Raw genomic sequence first — 19,716 nt, 5'->3', positions numbered from 1 at the left:
TGTAGCTCTAACTTTCTAGTCTTTTAGCAAAAACCAACATGGACAATCTGACTTCCAGCCACAAGTGTTTGGCCTCGCAGCTTTATGTCCCATTTTGGTTTTTAGTCGTAACCCTTGTGCTATCCTAGGCACTTTAACATTGGAAGTGGGGTCATCTAGACCCACTAACCAGTGTGCTGAACCTTTTTTCTTCAATGATTTGTGATCTTCACTGGTGTCCATGGATTTCATGAAATCTTTCCAAATTTATCCACCTTTGTCATGGTGGGAATAACACGTCAATGTAAGGGTGGGGTCATCTAAGATAGCACAAGGGTTAAAGATCAAAGCAGTACTTTAAAACATGCAGTGAAGTAGCAACGTCAAAGACTTACCATACTTCATCTTGCCTAAATTTCTCATTTTAGCAATATTTTTGTTGTAGTTTTGGAATTAAAGTAATAAAGTTAGAAACAAAGATAAACAACAGAAAGGTCTGAAGTCACTACATGTGGATCAAGTCTAAGCCCCCATCCTTGGTGTGAGGCCTTATGTGTTAGTTTGAGTGAAGCTGGGCATTGAACATTTTTAAATGCTCCAAATTTTTCTGCATGGGAGAGTTATGATATCTACCCACCGCTGTGAAATGACATGCTTAGTTATTGATTAAACTCCTCTGAAGTTTATGACTCTGTGCTGCCTATGAAGCAGTGTTACATTAAAAATACATTTTTGCTGCTAAATACTTTACTTAATTTTTAAGACTTCAAAAAACAGCTTTCACGCACTAAGAAAAGATCCCACAATTCCATTTTTGGTGCCACAAGAGAACATGTAGTTTCTTAGATCAGATTCTTTAGTCAACTGAAAATCAAATATTCGCTTTTTTCCACGGCAAAGTCTGTTTTGCTTGTTTCATTGTTTATCAAAAGTGCCTGCAGATGAAAGCAAACAGTACAGTGAATAGAGTCAGCTGTTGGCTCAGGGAACGGTGCTGTCGCCATAGAAAATAAAAGTCCTCAATAAGGAGAACAAAGATAAGAGCAACCATGATATGGGCCTGAGACCCAGATAAATGTTCCAGCTTTATTTTGAATTATTGACCTGGGGCAATCATCACCTGTACGTGGTTGACGTGACCCGTCTGATAAATGGATAATCTCTGCACCGACTGGGTGTCTCTGGCTTTGCAGATTTTGTGCAACACAGGGGCAATGCCAGGGAGGGGACAGCCGCCTGGAAATCACGCAGCCCCATGCTGGCAGGATGGGCAGGACGAACACCTTTCCAAATCTTTCACCCCACGACTGCCGTGGATGTCCCAAGGTCTGTCTGTCACATTGCACTGCACACGTTGCAACATGCGGGCTCGCCAAAATTACCACACATGAGGGCTTTTAGAGCTAAGACTAATGTCATTAAGACAGACTGTATTACACACACAGCTTGACTGCATGATGAAACCGAGTCTCAGAGAGCACTGGGTGGAAGCAGACATCCCCTCTCAGGTTTCTCAAGACTTCAAAGTGACTTGGGAATCAGGCGGCCGTTCCTGTTTTGCAGACTATCAATGTCATGGAGCTGCAGCACTGAGAAACACTCAGTCACTGCTATTTCATTTACAAGACCAGAATAGAAGCAGGCCCAGATTTAGTCAGCCCAACTACGGGGTGCAGGTAGAAAACCAGGGTGGGGTCAAGTCTGGGTGTGCTAAGAGTTTGGGGTGTCATATCCCTCTGAGCTCCTAAAATCCATAGAAAACCATGCAATCATCATGTCTATCATCTCCTTTGATCTTTTTGATATATCTATAAAGTTTTATGCTGAAAGCTCTACCTGACACTACCCTCTGCTGCAACTGGACATGGGACATGCACAAGTAGGATACTGGTTTGTTGAAGTTTTCTGTTTAATAAAAAATATATATATATATATATATATATATATATATATATATATATATATATATATATATATATATATATATATATATATATATATATATATATATATAAATAAAGGAGAAAATGACTCCTTGTGTTTTTTGTGTTTTTAGCAGTGCGATATTAAAAGAAATGAAAACCTTAATCATTTCTGAAACAACAGATGTTACTTTTTATTGCAGTGACAACATTTTAAATGAATATTTGAAAGGTTTTACTCCTGCATGATAAGTGACACACACATAAAAAGTATCTATAAATTGTATTTCTACCTTAAAATGGCATTACATTTGTCATAATTATACATTCTTTTTAATGAATTTTAATATGGAGTTGATGGTGACAGGTCTGTCTGTTCAGATCTTCAACACCTCAACTGTTCTGTAAAAAAAAAAAATTTGGATTAAAATTCAAACTTTTTCCTCTTTCCCTTTCTTGAGTTTACCTTTCCTATTTCACATAGCAGCGTATATTTGTGTGACTTGTTCCAATAGCTCCTACGCCTCACAGTGAGGAGCCTCTGATTCAAATCTCAGCTGGATCCTCTGTGTGGAGTTTGCATGTTCTCCTCATGCATTTGCGTGTTTCCTCTGGGCATCCTTGGTTTCTCTCACAGTCCACAAACATGCTTCATAGGTTCACTGGTGATTTAACTCGTCCATTCCCAAAAGTGGGAATGTAAGTGTGTCTTGTTGTTTGTGAGATGGACTGATGACCTGTCCACGGTGTACCCCGTCTTCAGTAGCATAGTGTCTGCATCCCTGTGAGCCCAAACATGAATCAAGTGGGTTGAATGGACAGACAAAGAAAGTTTATTTTAACTTGAATACTGGTGAAGTTGAGCCAACTGAAAACATCTCTGCTGCCTGACCTTTCATGAGGTCTTTCAGCTGCTGCAACCACAGACTCAGCTGCCAAAAAACAAACTGTAAGATAACATAGGGCTGTATGCCAACAAGTGCGCACATGCTCTTGTTTTACTGTGCCAGGCGAACCCTTGTGCTATCTTAGATGACCCCACCCTTACTTTGACGTGTTCTCCCTACCATGACAAAGGTGGATAAAGGTGGAAAGATTTCATGTAATCCATGGACACCATTGAGGTTCACAAATCATTGAAGAAAAAAGGTTCAGAGCAATGTCTAGTGGGTCTAGATGACCCAACTCCCAACGTTAAAGTGCCTAGGATAGCACAAGGGTTAATGTCAAGCGGCAAGAAAAATCCCCTCTACTGTTTTTTTTTTCTTGGACTGAAACATTCAGGCTGCAACTGTGCCTAAAAGAGAAACTCATTTCTGCCTGTTCTGTTTGGGAAGTAAAGGGTTACAAATGTAAAGTTTAAAACTATCTTTGGTGTATGGATGACAGTTATTTTAATGTTACATTAACTTTGCCATGTTGACGTTTTGTTTGAAAAAAAGCAGTTTTGTCATCTGTAACTTTACAAACTTTCTCAGAGCAAATATTGACAACATACTGCATCTATACTGACTGCTTGCTTTGAAAAGACTTTCAGCGCTGACTTTGCTCACACAACTGGAACCAAAGTTTTTTATGCTTTGAGTGCAGATTGCTCCAAATCCCTGCTACACAGGATCTTCTTCCGCCTGGCTACAGAGCTGAGAACAAATCTGCAACTGTATTGGTTTATTTGAATGCATTTCTGAGGCTTTGATTTGGCTCTCATTACCTTTTCATCATCTAAATTCATTAGTTATTTCTTAGTTGTTTTTTCCCCCCAAATACCTGAAAAATGAAAGATGACCCTGTTAGCTGGGGATTACACTGCTCCATCAAATTCAAGATGCATCATTTGTTTGCTGAATTTCGTTTTTCAGCTTGGTATTAAGTCTCATCCTGACTGACATTCCCTGTGGGGCCAGCTGTCACCAGTCGAGTTGACCCAGTTTATTTGAGTGGGATGAGGCTCACTGCCCAGTGCGGACATCTTGGTCTGCAGTTGCTTGTATGGTCCTTTGTCTGTGGGAACAGAGCACCCGCCTCTCTCCACACAGCTCAGCTATTCTGCAAACTCTGTGACCTCCATCAGCTTGCTCCTGGTCGGAGGATTGACTACACCAGGCTGCTTCCTGGATACTCTCCTCTGCTATGATTGGTGGATCTGTTGCTAAGGGAAGGACTATATGCCAGCACAGACACATGGGAGGCTTCATTTGTTTTACAGAGCTATGGACTGGTGTCACGTCAGTGCTCCGAGGTGGTGTCCTTTGAGCTTCTTCCCCTGATGTTTTAAGTGTTTTACAACCCTTTATTGCCTGTAGCTCTCACTGCCAACATCATAGAGTAGTGGATTCTATAAAAGGTTAAAGAGAACTCGTTCAAATCATATTGAGGAAGTCTAACATTTGTTTCCCCAAATAGTTTGAAAACTGATCATTCTGTAAGATTATACTGGCTTCAGTTTACCAAAACTACAGGCCTTTATATGAAGCTATAAGCTTACATCAAAACATTTAACCCTTGTGCTATCTTAGATGACCCCACCCTTACATTGACATTCTCCCTACCATGACAAAGGTGGAAAGATTTCATGTAATCCATGGACACCAGTGAGGTTCACAAATCATTGAAGAAAATAGGTTCAGCACACTGTCTAGTGGGTCTAGATGACCCAACTTCCAATGTTAAAGTGCCTAGGATAGCACAAGGGTTATGCGGCCACTACAATTGAATGTATTCAGGCTTCCGTGTTCAACCCTTGCGTTCATGAATAGCTATGCAAATCTTTCAAAACCGTTTTTGGTTGGGCTGTACATCTAAACCAATTAAACGGGTTTTAACCTTTAAAATAAATCAAACTTTGACCATTTAGGGACTCAGATTTGATAGTGAAGAATTTATATTGTCCCTTTCAATTCACGGAGGTGACCAGTTATGAAATTTAATAAAATAAAGAGCTGCGAAAGAAAAAGCCTGCAGCAAAACTGAAATTTTCCCCTGATTTGACATTTTGCACCAAGCCTCTTTCAACTGTAAGGGGCAGACATGTGCTAGTTAACGGTAGAAAAAGGTGAAGTCCCACCCTGCTTGTACAGTGTTTGTACACCATAATGCCAAGAAGCTGCATTCTTGAACAGGCCTTACATGCCCATGTGCCTATAGCTTTAAAATAGCAAGTAAATGAAAGGTTGGAGAGTTCAAATTCCAAGTTTTTTTTTATTTTTGTTGAACTGCATCAATATAAAAACCCATTTCTAGAATGTTTAATTACAGACAAATTAGCCATTAGTCACAGTGAACTGAACAAGTGAAGACAGAGTCAAGGCACAGAACCAGGTGGGAAGGTCTGAGCTACACAGGTGAGGGCCCTTCAGCTCAGTGTTACAGGTATTTACAGTTTGAGAGAGCGGGGCAGAAGAACCAGCATCTCCTACAAGCAGAACCTCTCGGTCCAGACACGGATGAGGGTTCTGGATGCAGAGCATCATCTGGAGAACAACTGAACCTCCGCCATGGGTCAGGCTTCATAGGTTCCTGGTGGGGCGGTTAAAATGGCTTTACTCAGGAGTGAGAAGACTGGTGGCCCCGTTAGTTCACGTCTGAGATTGCACAAGATATCCCGTTAACGTTCGAGTCCGGTGGGAGTTGGAGGGAAGGGAGGGAGGAGGGGGTCGCGCCGGCTTATCGCATGAAGTTCCCTCCTCCGATCTCCCGCTTGTATCTGCTGGTGAGGTTGTCCGCCTGCAGCGTCAGCTTGGACAGAACTCCGAACAGTCCCCTGAGGTGATAGTGAAACTGCCGCTCCAGGTCCGCGTTGTCGTCCAGGGGCAGGGCCCCGGTCACCGGCTGCTGCTCCTCCTGCTTCACGGCCATCTCCAGGAAGCTGGCGCCGCTGCTCATCTCCCTCCGGAGGAGACCCCACTCCATGTCGTTCTTGATGGACTTGAGCAGCAGGTAGTGCTCGTACATGTCCCTCTGCTTGTTGGAGCACGGCGGCTCGTTGTTGTTGGCCTCCCCCTGGCTGCAGGCCTGCTCGTCCAGCGGCAGGTCCCGCAGCAGGCTGGGCACCATGATGGTCTCGTCCATGTTGTTGGCGGCCGCCATGAAGCGGTGCATGACGTTGATGAGCGAGTGCTTGTTGGTGGAGGAGTCCCCGTTGATCTGCATCATGGTGGAGGCGGGTGGAGGCTTGCAGAGCTGCTAAGGCGGCGGATCTGCAGGGAGGCGGAAAGGACACCAGATTGGTTGCAATGCAAACTACTGAACCACAGCTTTAACACGACCTACCAACAAACACGCATCAATATTATTTCACAGCCAAATTAAGAGTTCCAGCATGTAAACATTAAGATAATTAGGCGCAAAACTGCAGTAATTTAATCCGCAGCAAATTAAAGGCACTCATTGCAGAATTGCAACCTAACCAACCTGGAAATCGATCAACAAACGGGGGACTCGTTTCTTTGGAGGAACTCCACGAACCGAACACCCGCCGTGCAGCAAAGCAAAGATTTCCTCGGTTAACGACGAGCCTAATGCCGCTTTTATACCGGAGACGCCGGCAGGGAAACGAAAGGGAGGAAGAGGGCGGAGCCTGCGCGAGCATCTGATTCCCAGCGGCCAATCATATTACAGTTTTCACCCATCAACAAACATATTTGCTCAGGGCTTGTCTGAATCCTGGCAACTTCCAGTTTGTCAATCCGTTAGTGGCCTCGAGGCACAAAACGATAATGAGATGCTGAGCGGCAGGTTCAACACCTTTGTGATCTACAACTGTTTAACACACACGTCCATGTAATTCTGTTACTTTAAAAAAAATAAAGGATGTCATCTGTGCAACACTGCCACCTGCTGGCTGGATTGACCAAATCCTAAACTGCTTTTCTTTTGACCTCTGATGACCTCATTCATTATTCAAACCTGTTCATTTTAACTCACACTAACCAACCATTTAACTAAGAAACACCACCCCCCCGGAAAATCTCTTGGGATCCATTCTCACCCAAAGCTTCCCAGGCCAGAATGCTTCAAACCGTGACACCGACAGACAGGTCCGTTAACCGGTCCGGCTCGACTTAAGTCCGCATCCATGTCAGCTGGGTCAGATGACGTTAATGAACCATCAGGTGTTTGTTTCTGATGAGGATCTGATCCCTTCCACCTGAAGGGTGGCGGGACCTTTATCAACTGTCCCGCAACATTTAGCTTCCTTAATCGCACCAAAACAGTTCATTCTTGCTTTTCAGATTGTTTTTTTAAGGTCATGGTCAAATTTATTTAGGTAAATCTACCTATTATTTTGTGGAAAAATAAGACTAATTTGAATTAAAACCCTTTTTGGGAGGGCTTAAATTCAGAAATTCAGATCTTAGGTGGTAATTTTCTAAAAGTTATAATTTGAAACACGTGAAGTGATCATTTTTAGTAGATTAGTATTAAAATTAACTGGAATATTGAACCAAAAAAATGTCTCAAGTAGATTTTTTTTTTCAATAATGAAATAAATTCAATCAGTTCTAATACAAATGACAAATCTGTATGTATTTTAGTACGTTTAGGGGGAAGGTTAATTAACAGATTTTTTAAAACTATATTTAAATAAAAATGCACAAGTATAGTCTTTGTCAGACACCAAATTCTAAGTTTTTTTAGGATAGTAAATGCAATAAAAAAGCTCCTGCTATCCTACGGGTGCAATATTTAGCTGCACTTATCTAACATCATTTGAAACAGAAAAAAGTGGTGCCCCATTTCCAAAGGGAATAGAGTTTATTTTGTCAACACAGATACTCAATATCTCTGCTGTTTTGCGTTATGTGAAAAGGTTATAGTTATTAGCAGGCCAGGTTGTACTCCAAACAGTAATATGAGACTCAAGGCATGGAAATCAAACAATAATCTGGACATTTCATTAAATGGTAAATGGCAAATGCTTATATAGCGCTTTCTACCTTCTTATGAAGGCCCAAAGCGCTTTACAGTCACAGTCCCATTCACCCATGCACACACACATTCACACACTGGCGCCAACCTCCCACCAGAGGCAAGGTAGGGTTCAGTGTCTTGCCCAAGGACACTTCGACACATGGGCGTGCAAGGCGGGAATCGAACCTGCAATATTACGATCATGGGTCGACCGCCCCCGCCGCTGCCCCACAGCCGCCCCCATTAGGAAATTACATTTATATGTGAATTTCTTTAATTAGAGTCCATTAAAATCCAAAACACTCATTACGATTCATTTCCAGACCAGACGTGATTAAAGATACAGGTTTTTATTTTATCCAAGAGTATTTCACATGCATTCACAAAAGAAAATACAAAGTAACACAGAATACAGTCATAATAGCTGAATGAAATTGGCACGAATGAATGCAGGCTTTCAGCAGGACTGGCCCACACTGAGGCTCATTGCTACACCTCAGACTGATTTCGGGGTGGTGACATCTTCTTCGTCTTGTCCACGTTTTACATAAACATGAGTGGTGTTGAACATTTACTAGCTTAACATCTACAAATACACAAGGCAGCTGTGAGACAAGAGAAAATAAGTGAAAAACATTATGACAGCCATGATTTCCTCCAAGGAGTAACAAACTTGAAATGTCCAGGTCCCTTCTTTGCTTTTTTTCCCCCATGACCACTTTCATTTCAGCTCTTTTTTTTTTTTGTAAAGGTGAGACTGACTAAAAGAAGAAGAAGCAGGTTTTCCTCTCTAAAATGATAGTGACTAACACACACACACACACACACACACTAATAAAATCTTAACGGAGTTGGTTTGCAGGTGTATGCCGTCTTTGACCTGCAAGAACACAAAAAGACAGAGCCGCTTATAGACTCACAGAAATCCAGCGGTTCATTAAACTAAAGCTGAATAAAACAGAAACAATTACCTGATCACAGAAACGGTTAGACCATCTCATACTGGTTGTTGGTTATGTATCGAGACAAACAGCAGGCCAGGAATATCCCAAACACCTTAAAAGAGAGAAGAGGTTCCACAAATACATCAAATTTAAAAGTCCAGACTACTATTCTGGGTTATGAGTCTTTAAAAAAAAAAAACAGTTTCCACCAAGTCTGATGTAAATGTGGAAATGCAACATTTAACTTTTAAGATGTTAAACTTAATGAATGAGGTATGTGTTGATGTGTCACCTGAACAGACTTCCCCTCTGTGACCCACATGGACCCTGCAGTTACTCTACCAGCCTAACGTTAGAGCTGAAGATGCTGACATCTTCCTCCTTCATAGAGCTCAGTCATGCCTGGACCAGGGTCATGCTCCATCACTTCTCCAGTGCTTTAATACCTTCTAACCTCAACTCCTGAGGGATAAGTTGGTGCACATGAGGGGAACCAACATCTGCCTGCATGACCACCCCTCAAACTGTCTGCCTTTTGCGAGGAGTCACAACTATGAGATGTTTGTCTGCAGCAAGAAAATGGTTAATAATAGTCATGAACAAATAAGAGAGAATAGAGAACTGATACAGAACTTTGGGAACTGGTTCCCACGAGATTGACCATGTTTGCACCGCTTCAACGTTTCACAACAACGATCCTCTGTAGGTGGAGGACATGCGCTAGTGAACAGTAGGAAAAGGAAAAGAAGCCCCTCCCGAATTGTCCAGTGTGAACACTAGCGGTGCAGTGAATCATGGACAATCTGTGATCCGTACGGATCAGTAGCCACGGGTCAGCACACGTGTACCGCGGATCACCAGAAAATACATTTATGTTAAATTTGACTTATTTAAAATTTAATTTGCACATTAGGAAAAGGGAAATATTGCATTTCAGGAAGTACTCCACACAGATTTGGTCTCAAGACATGTAGATGTAACCAGGAACTACACGTTTTAGCATTTTGTTTGTGTTCAAAGTTCAAAGATGTCATTCATGTTTTTTAGGCTTCTACCTTTTTGTTTTTCCCCCTGTTATTTTTGTCCTTTTTACTGATCAGAAAAATGATCCGAGCAGTGATCAGAGAACCGTGAGTTTGGTGATCCGCTGCACACCATGGGCTAAACACGCATTCTAGAATGCGCGTCACATGCCTGGTGTGAACGTAGCTGTGGCCGTCTCTCACTTCTTTGCTCAGTATTGGATGCCCCTCAGTGCAGGAGGTGGGGAAAAAGAAAGAGAGCCAAGCTGTTGTGTTTGATGGAGGACGGATCAGAATGTACTCTGAAGTAAGTCTGGTAGAAAATGTTTGACTATGACTGAGCTCCTTCAGTGACAGACCGTTATACTGTCACCGTTTGAAGGAGCAAAACCTCACGGCAACACTCCCTGCTGCTGGGAGACTGTACAACCTGGGCTGCTCACAGTGAAGTACAACTCTGGTTTTCCAACAGTGCAATACATGCCACTACTTTTTAAAATCATACTCTATTCTCGCATTCCTTTAGTCAGCATGAAAATGTCTCCACTGCGGGATGAAGAGAGATTTATCCTATCTAATCTGATCCTGTTTTATCCTAAAATCCATAAGAACAAAGAAACCTGTTTGCTAAGTAAATTCTCCAAACACTTGTGTTTAGACGACAGGGAGCTGCGTTGCTGGTCATTTCTGGGTCTCCACTGCAGCCGCTAAACTCTGACACTGCCAGCAAGCATAAACGGACATGTGATGAAATTTCTCATGAAAAATATATTTCCTCGCGTAACAAACGCTGTAAACATTTCAGCTGGCTCTATCACTACACCAAACCATTCCAAGCTCATCTTGTCATGTGTTTTACATAAATTATTCTCAACTCTGCCTGAAATATACAAATGAATTGAAAAAGATGAGCTTTTTTTTTTAAACATGACGGATCTTACTATTTGTAAGCTGTTTTGTTTGCTTCCTCACACTTTTCCTACTGTTGGCACCCTTAGATTCTGTCAAAATGAAACCACAGTGTAAACAGTTTGTTGCAGGGACAGCAGATCCTCATTTCTCCTTGTCATATTAATTGTCCATGACAAGGAAGCTGCATTTAATTACAGGACACCACTAGGACTTTTCAGTTTGTTTTTCTAAATTAATCTCAAATGGGTTTGTATTTCCATCCTGTGTTTGTGATAATGACCTCTGCAACAATCACTCTCCTCCCTCCTTTCCACAGTGACCTTGCTTTTATTTGGGACATTTCTTCTTGAGGTCAATGTGAGGTTCTGATGTCAGAACGCTGAACTGTGATTAGCTGGGTGCAACAGAGGCCTAGCATTCACTCAGTGAAATCCCTAAGTATGCCTGCTGTCCTGCTTAAGAGTGACACTGTGACTGCTTGGATTTGTAAGGTTCTCATTGTGTTGCTGTCAGTGAAGAACAGAAGTTGTTTTTAATTCCCAAAGGATATTTGAATGGGACAGCAGTGGATGCAGTTTAATCTCAGCAGGCAGAAACACGGCTCTGGAGGTTTTTTTTTTCTTTGCTCTACATTTTTGAAGAACAACTCTGAGAACAAAACTCTGCATGAATCAGGATGCGCTCCAAAGTTGCTTCTTAAATCCAAAATGTTCCAATTGTCTGGAGTCCACTAAGTCCATGTGTGTAACCAGTAGGAACATGGACCTGATTGAGTGATTCAGGGGTATATTCTAAACGAGTCAATTATAGGACAGCCATCTCAAAGTGACTGTTGCAGTTGCAATATGACAAAGTCAAAGAAATCTAGCCTTAAAACAGCCAGAGCACCCTCCCAAAACTGTACGTCTTAGATGTAAAAGAAGTGGAGGATTCCTTTATCATATTGCCATCTGGGGCTTGAAAGCCAAGCCTTTTAAAGTGCAATTGAAAGCTGGAAACATGTCGCTGAAATAACTGCAATGATCATTGTGAATAGTGTCAGTCGCACCTGAAAGAATGCAATCCCAAATGAAATGCCAGCGATGACTCCCAGGTTAGATTCCATCACAGTTGTCACCAGTGCGAAGCAACCCTGCCAGATGAAAACAAAGAGAGACGCTGAAAGCTTTAAAAATCCCAGCAGGACCTTTGGCTGCATAGCTGTTCCACACTCACTGTTGTGAACACTTCTTTCCCAGCCTTATCAAGGTCTTTCATGATCTCCACAGTGCAATTGCCGTTGTCTTTACAGCAGCTTAGAGGGATTCCCTTGGAAATAAAGTAAGGCGCCTCCTTCCAGTCAGTGTAATTTTTCACTCCGCAGCAACGCAGCTGAAAACGGCAAACACTACAGTTTATACATGCCAAAGGAAAGCTGAGCATTCAATAAAGACAAAAGACATAAATGAGTGATATCACTGCAGATGCAGTTAAAGAATACAGTGGGGCAAAAAAGTATTTAGTCAGCCACCAATGGTGCGAGTTCTCCAATTTAAAACGATGAGGCATGTAAATTTAATCATAGATATACCGCAACTATGAGAGACAAAAGGAGAAAAATAACTGCAGAAAATTACATGTTCTAATTTTTAAAGAATTTATTTGTAATTTATGGTGAAAAATAAGTATGTAGTCAATAGCATGGTTCAACTCTGTATGTTATACAGTACATCTTGCAGAAGCTGCTCTGTTGCTAATGCTTCAGCACTGGATCTTCAGAGTTAAGAGAGGCCTTCAGCTTGTACTGTCAGATAAGAGCAACATGAGATCCAGGAAAACTGCCACTCACTGTTCTCTGGATGGTATCAAGTGCAACACTTAAGCTGTTTGTGCCATTGTAGGACCTCACTGCATTTTCATAAGCGGTTCCCATTACTGCCTTAATCTGGTAGGATTAAAAGAATAAAACAGAGCAGTTTAATGAACCAATATAACTACTGCATCTAAAAACGTAACGTGTCAGTGTCTCACCTCATGCCTGAAGATGAAGCCTGAAATTCCAGCCACAAGCTCAGACAGGAACACCAGGGTCAAAAACATGGCGTACTGACAGAACACACACACACACACACACACACACACACACACACACACACACACATGTGAGCTCCAAAACGTCCCATTTGAGGAGGGGTGCTGACCACTTCTTCTCTTACCAGTTTGAGCATCCACGGGCTACCGCGGCACGTGGCGAAGCAGCCGAACAGGCCGAAAATAACAATGATGGCTCCGGTCCCAATGAGGACATACGGCGCGTTGGTGCCCCCCTCAGAAGCCAGGGACAGATATGCCTCAAGGCTGACCTTACCCCACACGCCAACGGCCAGCAGCACCACACCTGTGAACTGAAAACCAGAGCAGCTTTCAAGAAAGAGAGCTGATGCATCGCTAACTGATCAACAACTGTTTCATTTAAGCAACATGTCTCAAAGGAAGGCAAGTCAAGCCCAGATTAAAAAAATAAAAAATAAGATCCAACCTAATTTATCAGACGCTGCAACTTGATTGGACTCCCATTTAAGGAAAACAAACTTTTTGAAAAACCAGCTAAATGACTTATTTATTCCTTGATGCATTAGTTTTACTGTTAAATTTTTTTTTAAATATGAGGTTTTTGGCCCCATTATTATTATTGAAACAAAAAACATTTCCCCTACACCAATAGGGGTGTAGGGGAAAATCGATTTGGCGATACAGCATGATACTTCATTTGGTGATATTTGTATCGATTGAAAATGCTGTCAAGATGACATTTATTTGATTATTTATGAGCGTCCTTCACCGTCTGACTCTCGTTTTCCACTTAAACCCTCAACCGCTAGTCTGCAGAACGGCACACTGAGCCTCTGAGCAGCTCTACACCCCCATAAAACCACTACAAGATCTAAGCCAGAAGCAGCTTGTGTTAAATGCTAAATGTCCTGTCAGCCTCACCCTCTCAGGTGTTCAGAGACATGTACCGCTAAGTCTTTGCTTGGGACGGGTACCGAACCGAGACTCAGTGCCACGTTGCTGCCAGTGCCATCTAAAACTGCAGATCGAGGTGATTTGTGGTGGGCTCCAGATGCTTTGGTCCTGACACTTAAAATATACCACGTATTGCAATACATATTGTATTATTGGATTACACTCCCCTCTTAATTATGGGAAATATTTTATAAATTAAATTTTAAAGAATTCATTTTTCAAAAACTTTTTGAATTTCTAACATGATCTCACTTTATTAAAGACCCACTCTTTGTGTGTTTTGTTCTTGTGTTGTTTTTTCTCTGATGATGAAATTGCACATGAAGAAAGTTGAGCTTAGAACTGCATTTCTTTGTATTTCTTTCTTCAATTTATTGTGAATCAAGAGCAGGTTAAAAAAATGTAGTTTGAAAAAGATTATATTTGCAATGGAGAAAATACACTGGGTGAGCAACAAGATCCCTGCTTCAACCCATTTTGTTGCATCCACTTGCAGAAATAAAGATCCATGTCCGTCTTCATTTTCCTCAGCTAGGCTTGAACAACATCTGGCTCGAACCTGTACGGCTGTATAGCTCCAATATTGCTCGCCATTTCAATTGCATCACAAATGTTAAGTTGGGGGTGTGGGGGCCAGTAAGCTAGCAGGAGAGCGCGTAAACATAGCTCAGTTATGGGTGACGGGAAGGGGGGCGAGGTAGCTCTGCTGTCTCTTACCACAACTTAGAGGTGAATTTCTAATAAAATCCTGCTACTCTGCAGAAACTATATTCTAGAAAATGACACTTTATTTGATTTTGGCTAAAAACAGCAGAAATCATACTTAAAAGAGCACTGGGAATGCTATTAAAATGGATTCAGAGATGATCAGAGTGGAACTTTAAAGTAATTTTAAATTACTTTACTTTAATTTAAAATTATTTTAATTAAATTTTAAAGGATCTGCCTGATTAATGCGAAACAGACATTAACGGTTAAATATAGATGTCAAATCTTGCTGAGTTTATACCAAGCAAAGATTGTGCATGGATTTAGTTACAGAGCTGGGATCTTCTAACCAGACAAATATCATCAATCTCTTTATTCAACTATGAAGCTCTGCATCCAGTAAAAAACCCAATTTACCTCCCAGATTTGCCTTAAACTGATGCTGTTCTTTTGGGGAAGCAAAATAAGTTAGAGGGCAGATAATACAGCGATAATACAAACGAAATTAACTTCTACATTTGATCAACTTTAGACACAACCTCACCAGTGGCAACATTACAGATCGAGATGTTCCAACTGATTTATGTAACTGTGAGTCTCAGCAAAAACACACCCAGGAAAAGCTTTTAGCCTGCATTTCAATCATCTCTGCGTTTTCCTTAACGCCTCAGTAGGAGTCATTAGCCAGACCAGAGGCAGCGGCTCAAACAGCCTGCAGCAATAAAACACCAGATGAAACCACTGACCTGAACTGCGTCTTGGAACAACATTAACGTCAGCTGATTGCTTAGTCTAAAGATTAACAGTGAGAGCAACCATAAGTGCCCATTTTCTACTGATGGCCATCTTTTGTTTACCCTTTGTAAATAAACTTACGTTGTGTGTGTTTGCAGGGAGACATCATCACCTTTCAAAAGACAGTTTCACCAATGAATACTTTGGTTGTTAAATGAGAAAAAAGGAAAAATGTGTGCAGAGGATTCCATTCATATATTTTTGTTATTCCTTTGCAGATGCATGTTATCAAATGAGATGCAGAATGAGCCTGAATGAAGTCTGAATCTACACATTGAATGTAAGTGATGTGAAGGGGTGGTACAAATATCACTCAAACATGGACTGTTATGCTCCATGTACAGCAAAATCGTCCCATCCCATAATAAAGCCACCACCGTGTTGGTTGTTGCACATGAATGTAAGTAAGGTTTATTTAAATAGCGCCTTTCACAGATAAAATCACAAAGCGCTGAACAATTAAAAAACATACAATACAGTAAAAGCAGAAAAACATTCCATTAAATACGATGTAAAGCAAAACTAAATTGAAGAAAATTAAACGTAGAATAAAAATATAACAATAAGAATGAAACCAGTCAGCCAAAAGCATTTATGAATAAAAGCGTCTTCAGTTGACTTTTAAAAGAATCGATGGTGTCGGCCACAGGAAGGGACAGAGGGAGGGCATTCCAGAGTCTGGGGACTATTGCCTGGAACGACCGGTCACCTCTGGTTTTATACTTGGTCTTAATCTTTAAAAGATTTTGATCCGTGGAGCGGAGGGCACGGCCAGGGGCGTAGGGACAGAGCAAGTCTGATACGTATTTTGGGGTCTGTCCATTTAAAGCTCTATAGGTTAAAACTAAAATTTTAAAATCAATAGGCCACTTAATTGGGAGCCAGTGCAAAGGAGGATAAAATGGGGGTAATGTGTGCCCTTTAGTCCGATCCTGTTAAAAGCCTTGCAGCAGTGTTTTGAACCAACTGAAGACGGTTAAGAACAGATTTTTTAAAACAAGTAAAAAGAGAATTACAATAATCTAAACAAGAAGAAATAAAAGCATAGATAACCATCTCAATGTGGTACTTTTAAAGTCAGAACCTTTCTTGGAAGGTCTAGGTATTTTCTTCATTAAAACATGTTTCCATTTATCATCATGTATAAATAAAATGAGAAACTAGACGGTGGTACTGTGTTCATTTTAACACGGTGTAAAAAAGAACCTGTCATATGAAGCTAAGAGGTTATTTACTGTGAAGAAGTACTTTACTGCACTTCTAAAATAAATGTCAACGTTCTTTATGTAATGAGTGATAATAAAATTATAGCTTTCTATGCATTTTAAATATATCTATTACCACCAGCTGCTCTTATATCCTTATCAAGTTCCAACAGGCTTTATTGAAAATGGTAGCAGGTCTACTGCACCCCAAGACTTTGTAAAACTACCCATAAACACAAAAATAAATTAAGATAGAGGAACTTTTAAATGCTACAATTATTGAAATCTAAATATAGCCTCCCTCTAAAATGATAACAAGGTGGAAACTTTTCTTTAAGAACCACATGGAGGACATTTTTTTGGTGTTTTAACATGTTCTATTGGCATTTTGCTGACGATGAAGGACATATATAATGAAAATTAAGCTTAGCATTGCATTTCTGGGTATTTATTTATTCAAATCATTGTGAATCAGTAGCAGACGAAAAAAATGAAGTTTAAAATAGAGTTTATTTGTTACGTTGGAAATACGCTGGGTAGGCCACAAGCCCCCTGGATATGGGTCAAAACTGTACGTCTGGATATCTTCAATATTGGTCGCCATTTTTGTTGCAGCAGTAATGTTAGGTTGGGGTGTGTGAAGGGCTGTAAGCTAGCAGGAAAGCGCATAAACAGACGGGAGTAGGGGTGGACTTACTCTGTGCCAATGGTCCCACCAACACTTTAGTGGTGAATTTCTAATGAACTTCTGCTGCTCTGCAGAAACTACATTTGGGCTAAAAACAGCATAATCAAAATTAAAAGACCACTGGGGACGCTTTTAAAATAGAGCAAGAGATGATTGGAGTGGGTCTAAAAGATATTTTATAATATTAAAACACTCCTAAAGGCTGGATGACAGCAGAACTGTAGGATTATCGGCAATGAGCCGTCTCCACTTTTACATACGTGGATCCATTTGGCAAAGCTTTTGACGATAAGCGGTCAGCTGATAAGAAATCTAAGATAGGCTGTCATGGAGCTGCAGTTAGGAGGGTGGCTGGTTCCTACTATTAAACCTAATTAAACCTGAGATAAATGACCAGCAGCGTTTGTGCCATTATTTTACCCTGCTGTTGTGTCCTTGAGCAAAGCCTTTAACTGCAATCACTCCAGTGGAGCTGATTAAAGGTCATAAATGAATGCATTTGTTCAGAACAGACACCAGGTGTGCATGAGAACATGGTGTCTTTGGAACATATAGTTCACTCTCTTCTGGATAAATAAATGTTAAAAAGTAAAAACAAGAGAAACAGTAAAGCCTGTTTGGTTCAAGAGATTTCCCTTAACCACATGACACAACTATGTGTTGATTCCTTCAGAAATGACCCTGGTATTCTGTTCGTCAAAAGCATCTTCTTAACTATTAGCATTTATATTTATCAATTTCCCAACAGTCAAACCAGATGCACTTAGTCTGTTTTTTGTTTTCCTTTAATTTGATATACTGACCTTTAATAATCAAATCTAAAAGGCCAGATTCAGCAGCAGAGTAGGAATAATGTTTAGCTTGTTTTCCTCCCACAAACAACTAACTTATATGCCAAACAACTTGTACAAAGCATCACAGATGAAAAGGGGGAAAAAAATGTTTTTTTTTTTTCCAGTGGTGTTAGATTTCTGTGAAGAAGAATTCTTATAAAAAAATAATTTTACACAAGACCTAATATAAGATAATGTGTGTAATCAGAATTTATTTATTTTTATTTAAAAAAAAAATACATTCAGTACCTTAAAAAGAAAAGAAATACTGAAAAGTACTCTGATGCAATTTATTTTAGATAAAAAAAATGTTTTTAACGTATTATATAAAGAAATTAAGTTAAAAAAGATACACAGATAAAGAAGCATTTGATTCCTTATTGATTAAATAAAAATCTATGTAATATCTTAAAGTAAAAGATAAAGTAAATCCTAATGAGTGGATATTTTACATCAAGACTTTCCCCGCAAAAATCTCATAACAAACAGTTAAGCAAAGTTATTCACGGGAAAGTTAATCAAGTTTTAATGGCTAAATCTTTAAAGTTTTTCTGTTTTTCATAACTAATTTGACAGTAAGTCGTGCTTTGGTGCTGAAAAGTAAATAAAGTGTTCATTTAAATGTACAGACAAGCCGCGAGATAATTCATTGTTTAGTAATGCAATTAAAACAAAACCAGAAGTGGAAATGGTTGAACCAAAATTAAACTAAAATTCTTCATTTGTTTTCGTAAACAGCTAACGGGCGCGTTCATGTACCGAAAAGAAAAAAAGAAATCTTAAAGTTCACTTTGGCGTCTTCCGGTCAATGTTTGGCACAAAAGCGGCAGCAGCGGGTCAATCAACAAGTGTTTTTCATTAAACACCAAACTAGTAGGGTAATTGCAGTGATTTTCCGCTAGCTTCAATGACATAGCTGATGCTCTGAGCTCTTTGTTGCCCCGTTGTTTGCTAGCTCCTCAGCTCAGCTGCCCCCCATTCCAAGTCCAGCCACGACTCACCCAGAAAATGAGGCTGTAGCAGATGAGAAAAGTCTTCAGGCAGGTTATCACCGGCTTCGTCTGCAGTCGTCGAGACGGTGGCGACATGTTGGGAGTTTTACTTCACAGCCAGTAAAGAGAGAAAAAGTTTTCTGCTCTCTGCTTCGACGCGGAAATGTTTGGGAGGAAAAAAGAAAAAAAACAACTTTCAGAAATAAATCCCAAAGGAAAAAGGGGAAGTGTCGTCACGACCCCAACATTCACTTTCCTGCGGCGATGAGGAGCTCTTCTCATACTGACGTCTTGAAAAACACTTATGCAAAAACACCGGAAATCAGCACCTGGGTGCGCCAAAATAAAATATCACACGACTTTAATTGAACTTTAGCCTGAAACGTTGCATTGAAAACCTATATATTCAATCACAATTTACCTACACATCACATTAATTTTATTTAAAAATACAAACATGCTCAAAAAACAGTGGAATTAACCGGGTTTTGTGATTTTCAAAGTAATTGCTATTATTTTGGTATTAGCCAAACGGTTTCCTGTTTTGGTTATGCTGTAAATTTCCCCCTTGCTTTGAATTTGGGGAAAATGACAAGCTTGCAAATAAAGTGATAACAACGTGGCACCGAAAAAAGAAGACTACGATTTAATATATTTCTATATATATTTTTAAAATTATCATTGTTTTTGCAGAATAACTGTTAAAAAAACGAAGTTTTTGTCCTCACTTGAATGTCTCTTTACAAAAACTAGACAAAATTGAAATGCTGTTATCATAGTTTTGCGTCTGTTTCTTCGTT

General features: G+C 40.3%; 2 protein-coding genes across 3 annotated transcripts; both read right to left on the bottom strand.

Moving 5' to 3' along the window:
• Positions 1-5,079: 5,079 nt before the first annotated feature.
• mid1ip1l (MID1 interacting protein 1, like) lies at positions 5,080-7,044 on the bottom strand. 2 transcript variants are annotated; one of them, XM_004073097.3, is made up of 2 exons: positions 6,889-7,044; positions 5,080-6,097 (listed from the first exon to the last, which is right to left on the bottom strand). In XM_004073097.3, exon 2 carries the CDS (start codon positions 6,051-6,053, stop codon positions 5,565-5,567), a length of 489 nt encoding a protein of 162 aa, XP_004073145.1. In that variant the 5' UTR covers positions 6,054-6,097; positions 6,889-7,044; the 3' UTR covers positions 5,080-5,564. The 2 variants fall into 2 exon arrangements, with proteins under 2 accessions (XP_004073145.1, XP_004073144.1); XM_004073096.5 differs by lacking the exon at positions 6,889-7,044 and adding an exon at positions 6,312-6,880.
• Positions 7,045-8,145: 1,101 nt separating this feature from the next.
• Positions 8,146-19,204, bottom strand: tspan6 (tetraspanin 6). The gene is made up of 8 exons (XM_020706444.3): positions 18,926-19,204; positions 12,885-13,073; positions 12,700-12,774; positions 12,518-12,613; positions 11,905-12,060; positions 11,738-11,821; positions 8,783-8,867; positions 8,146-8,691 (listed from the first exon to the last, which is right to left on the bottom strand). The coding sequence occupies exons 1-7, from the start codon at positions 19,010-19,012 to the stop codon at positions 8,799-8,801; spliced, it is 756 nt and encodes a 251-aa protein (XP_020562103.1). The 5' UTR covers positions 19,013-19,204; the 3' UTR covers positions 8,146-8,691; positions 8,783-8,798.
• Positions 19,205-19,716: the final 512 nt, after the last annotated feature.

The sequence above is a fragment of the Oryzias latipes genome, chromosome 10 (genome assembly GCF_053564925.1).
Source record: "Oryzias latipes strain Hd-rR chromosome 10, Olatipes_Hd-rR_3.1".
Taxonomy (NCBI): domain Eukaryota; kingdom Metazoa; phylum Chordata; class Actinopteri; order Beloniformes; family Adrianichthyidae; genus Oryzias; species Oryzias latipes.
Note: the sequence above shows the minus strand (reverse complement) of the source record. Positions and strands in the feature narration are given on the sequence as shown.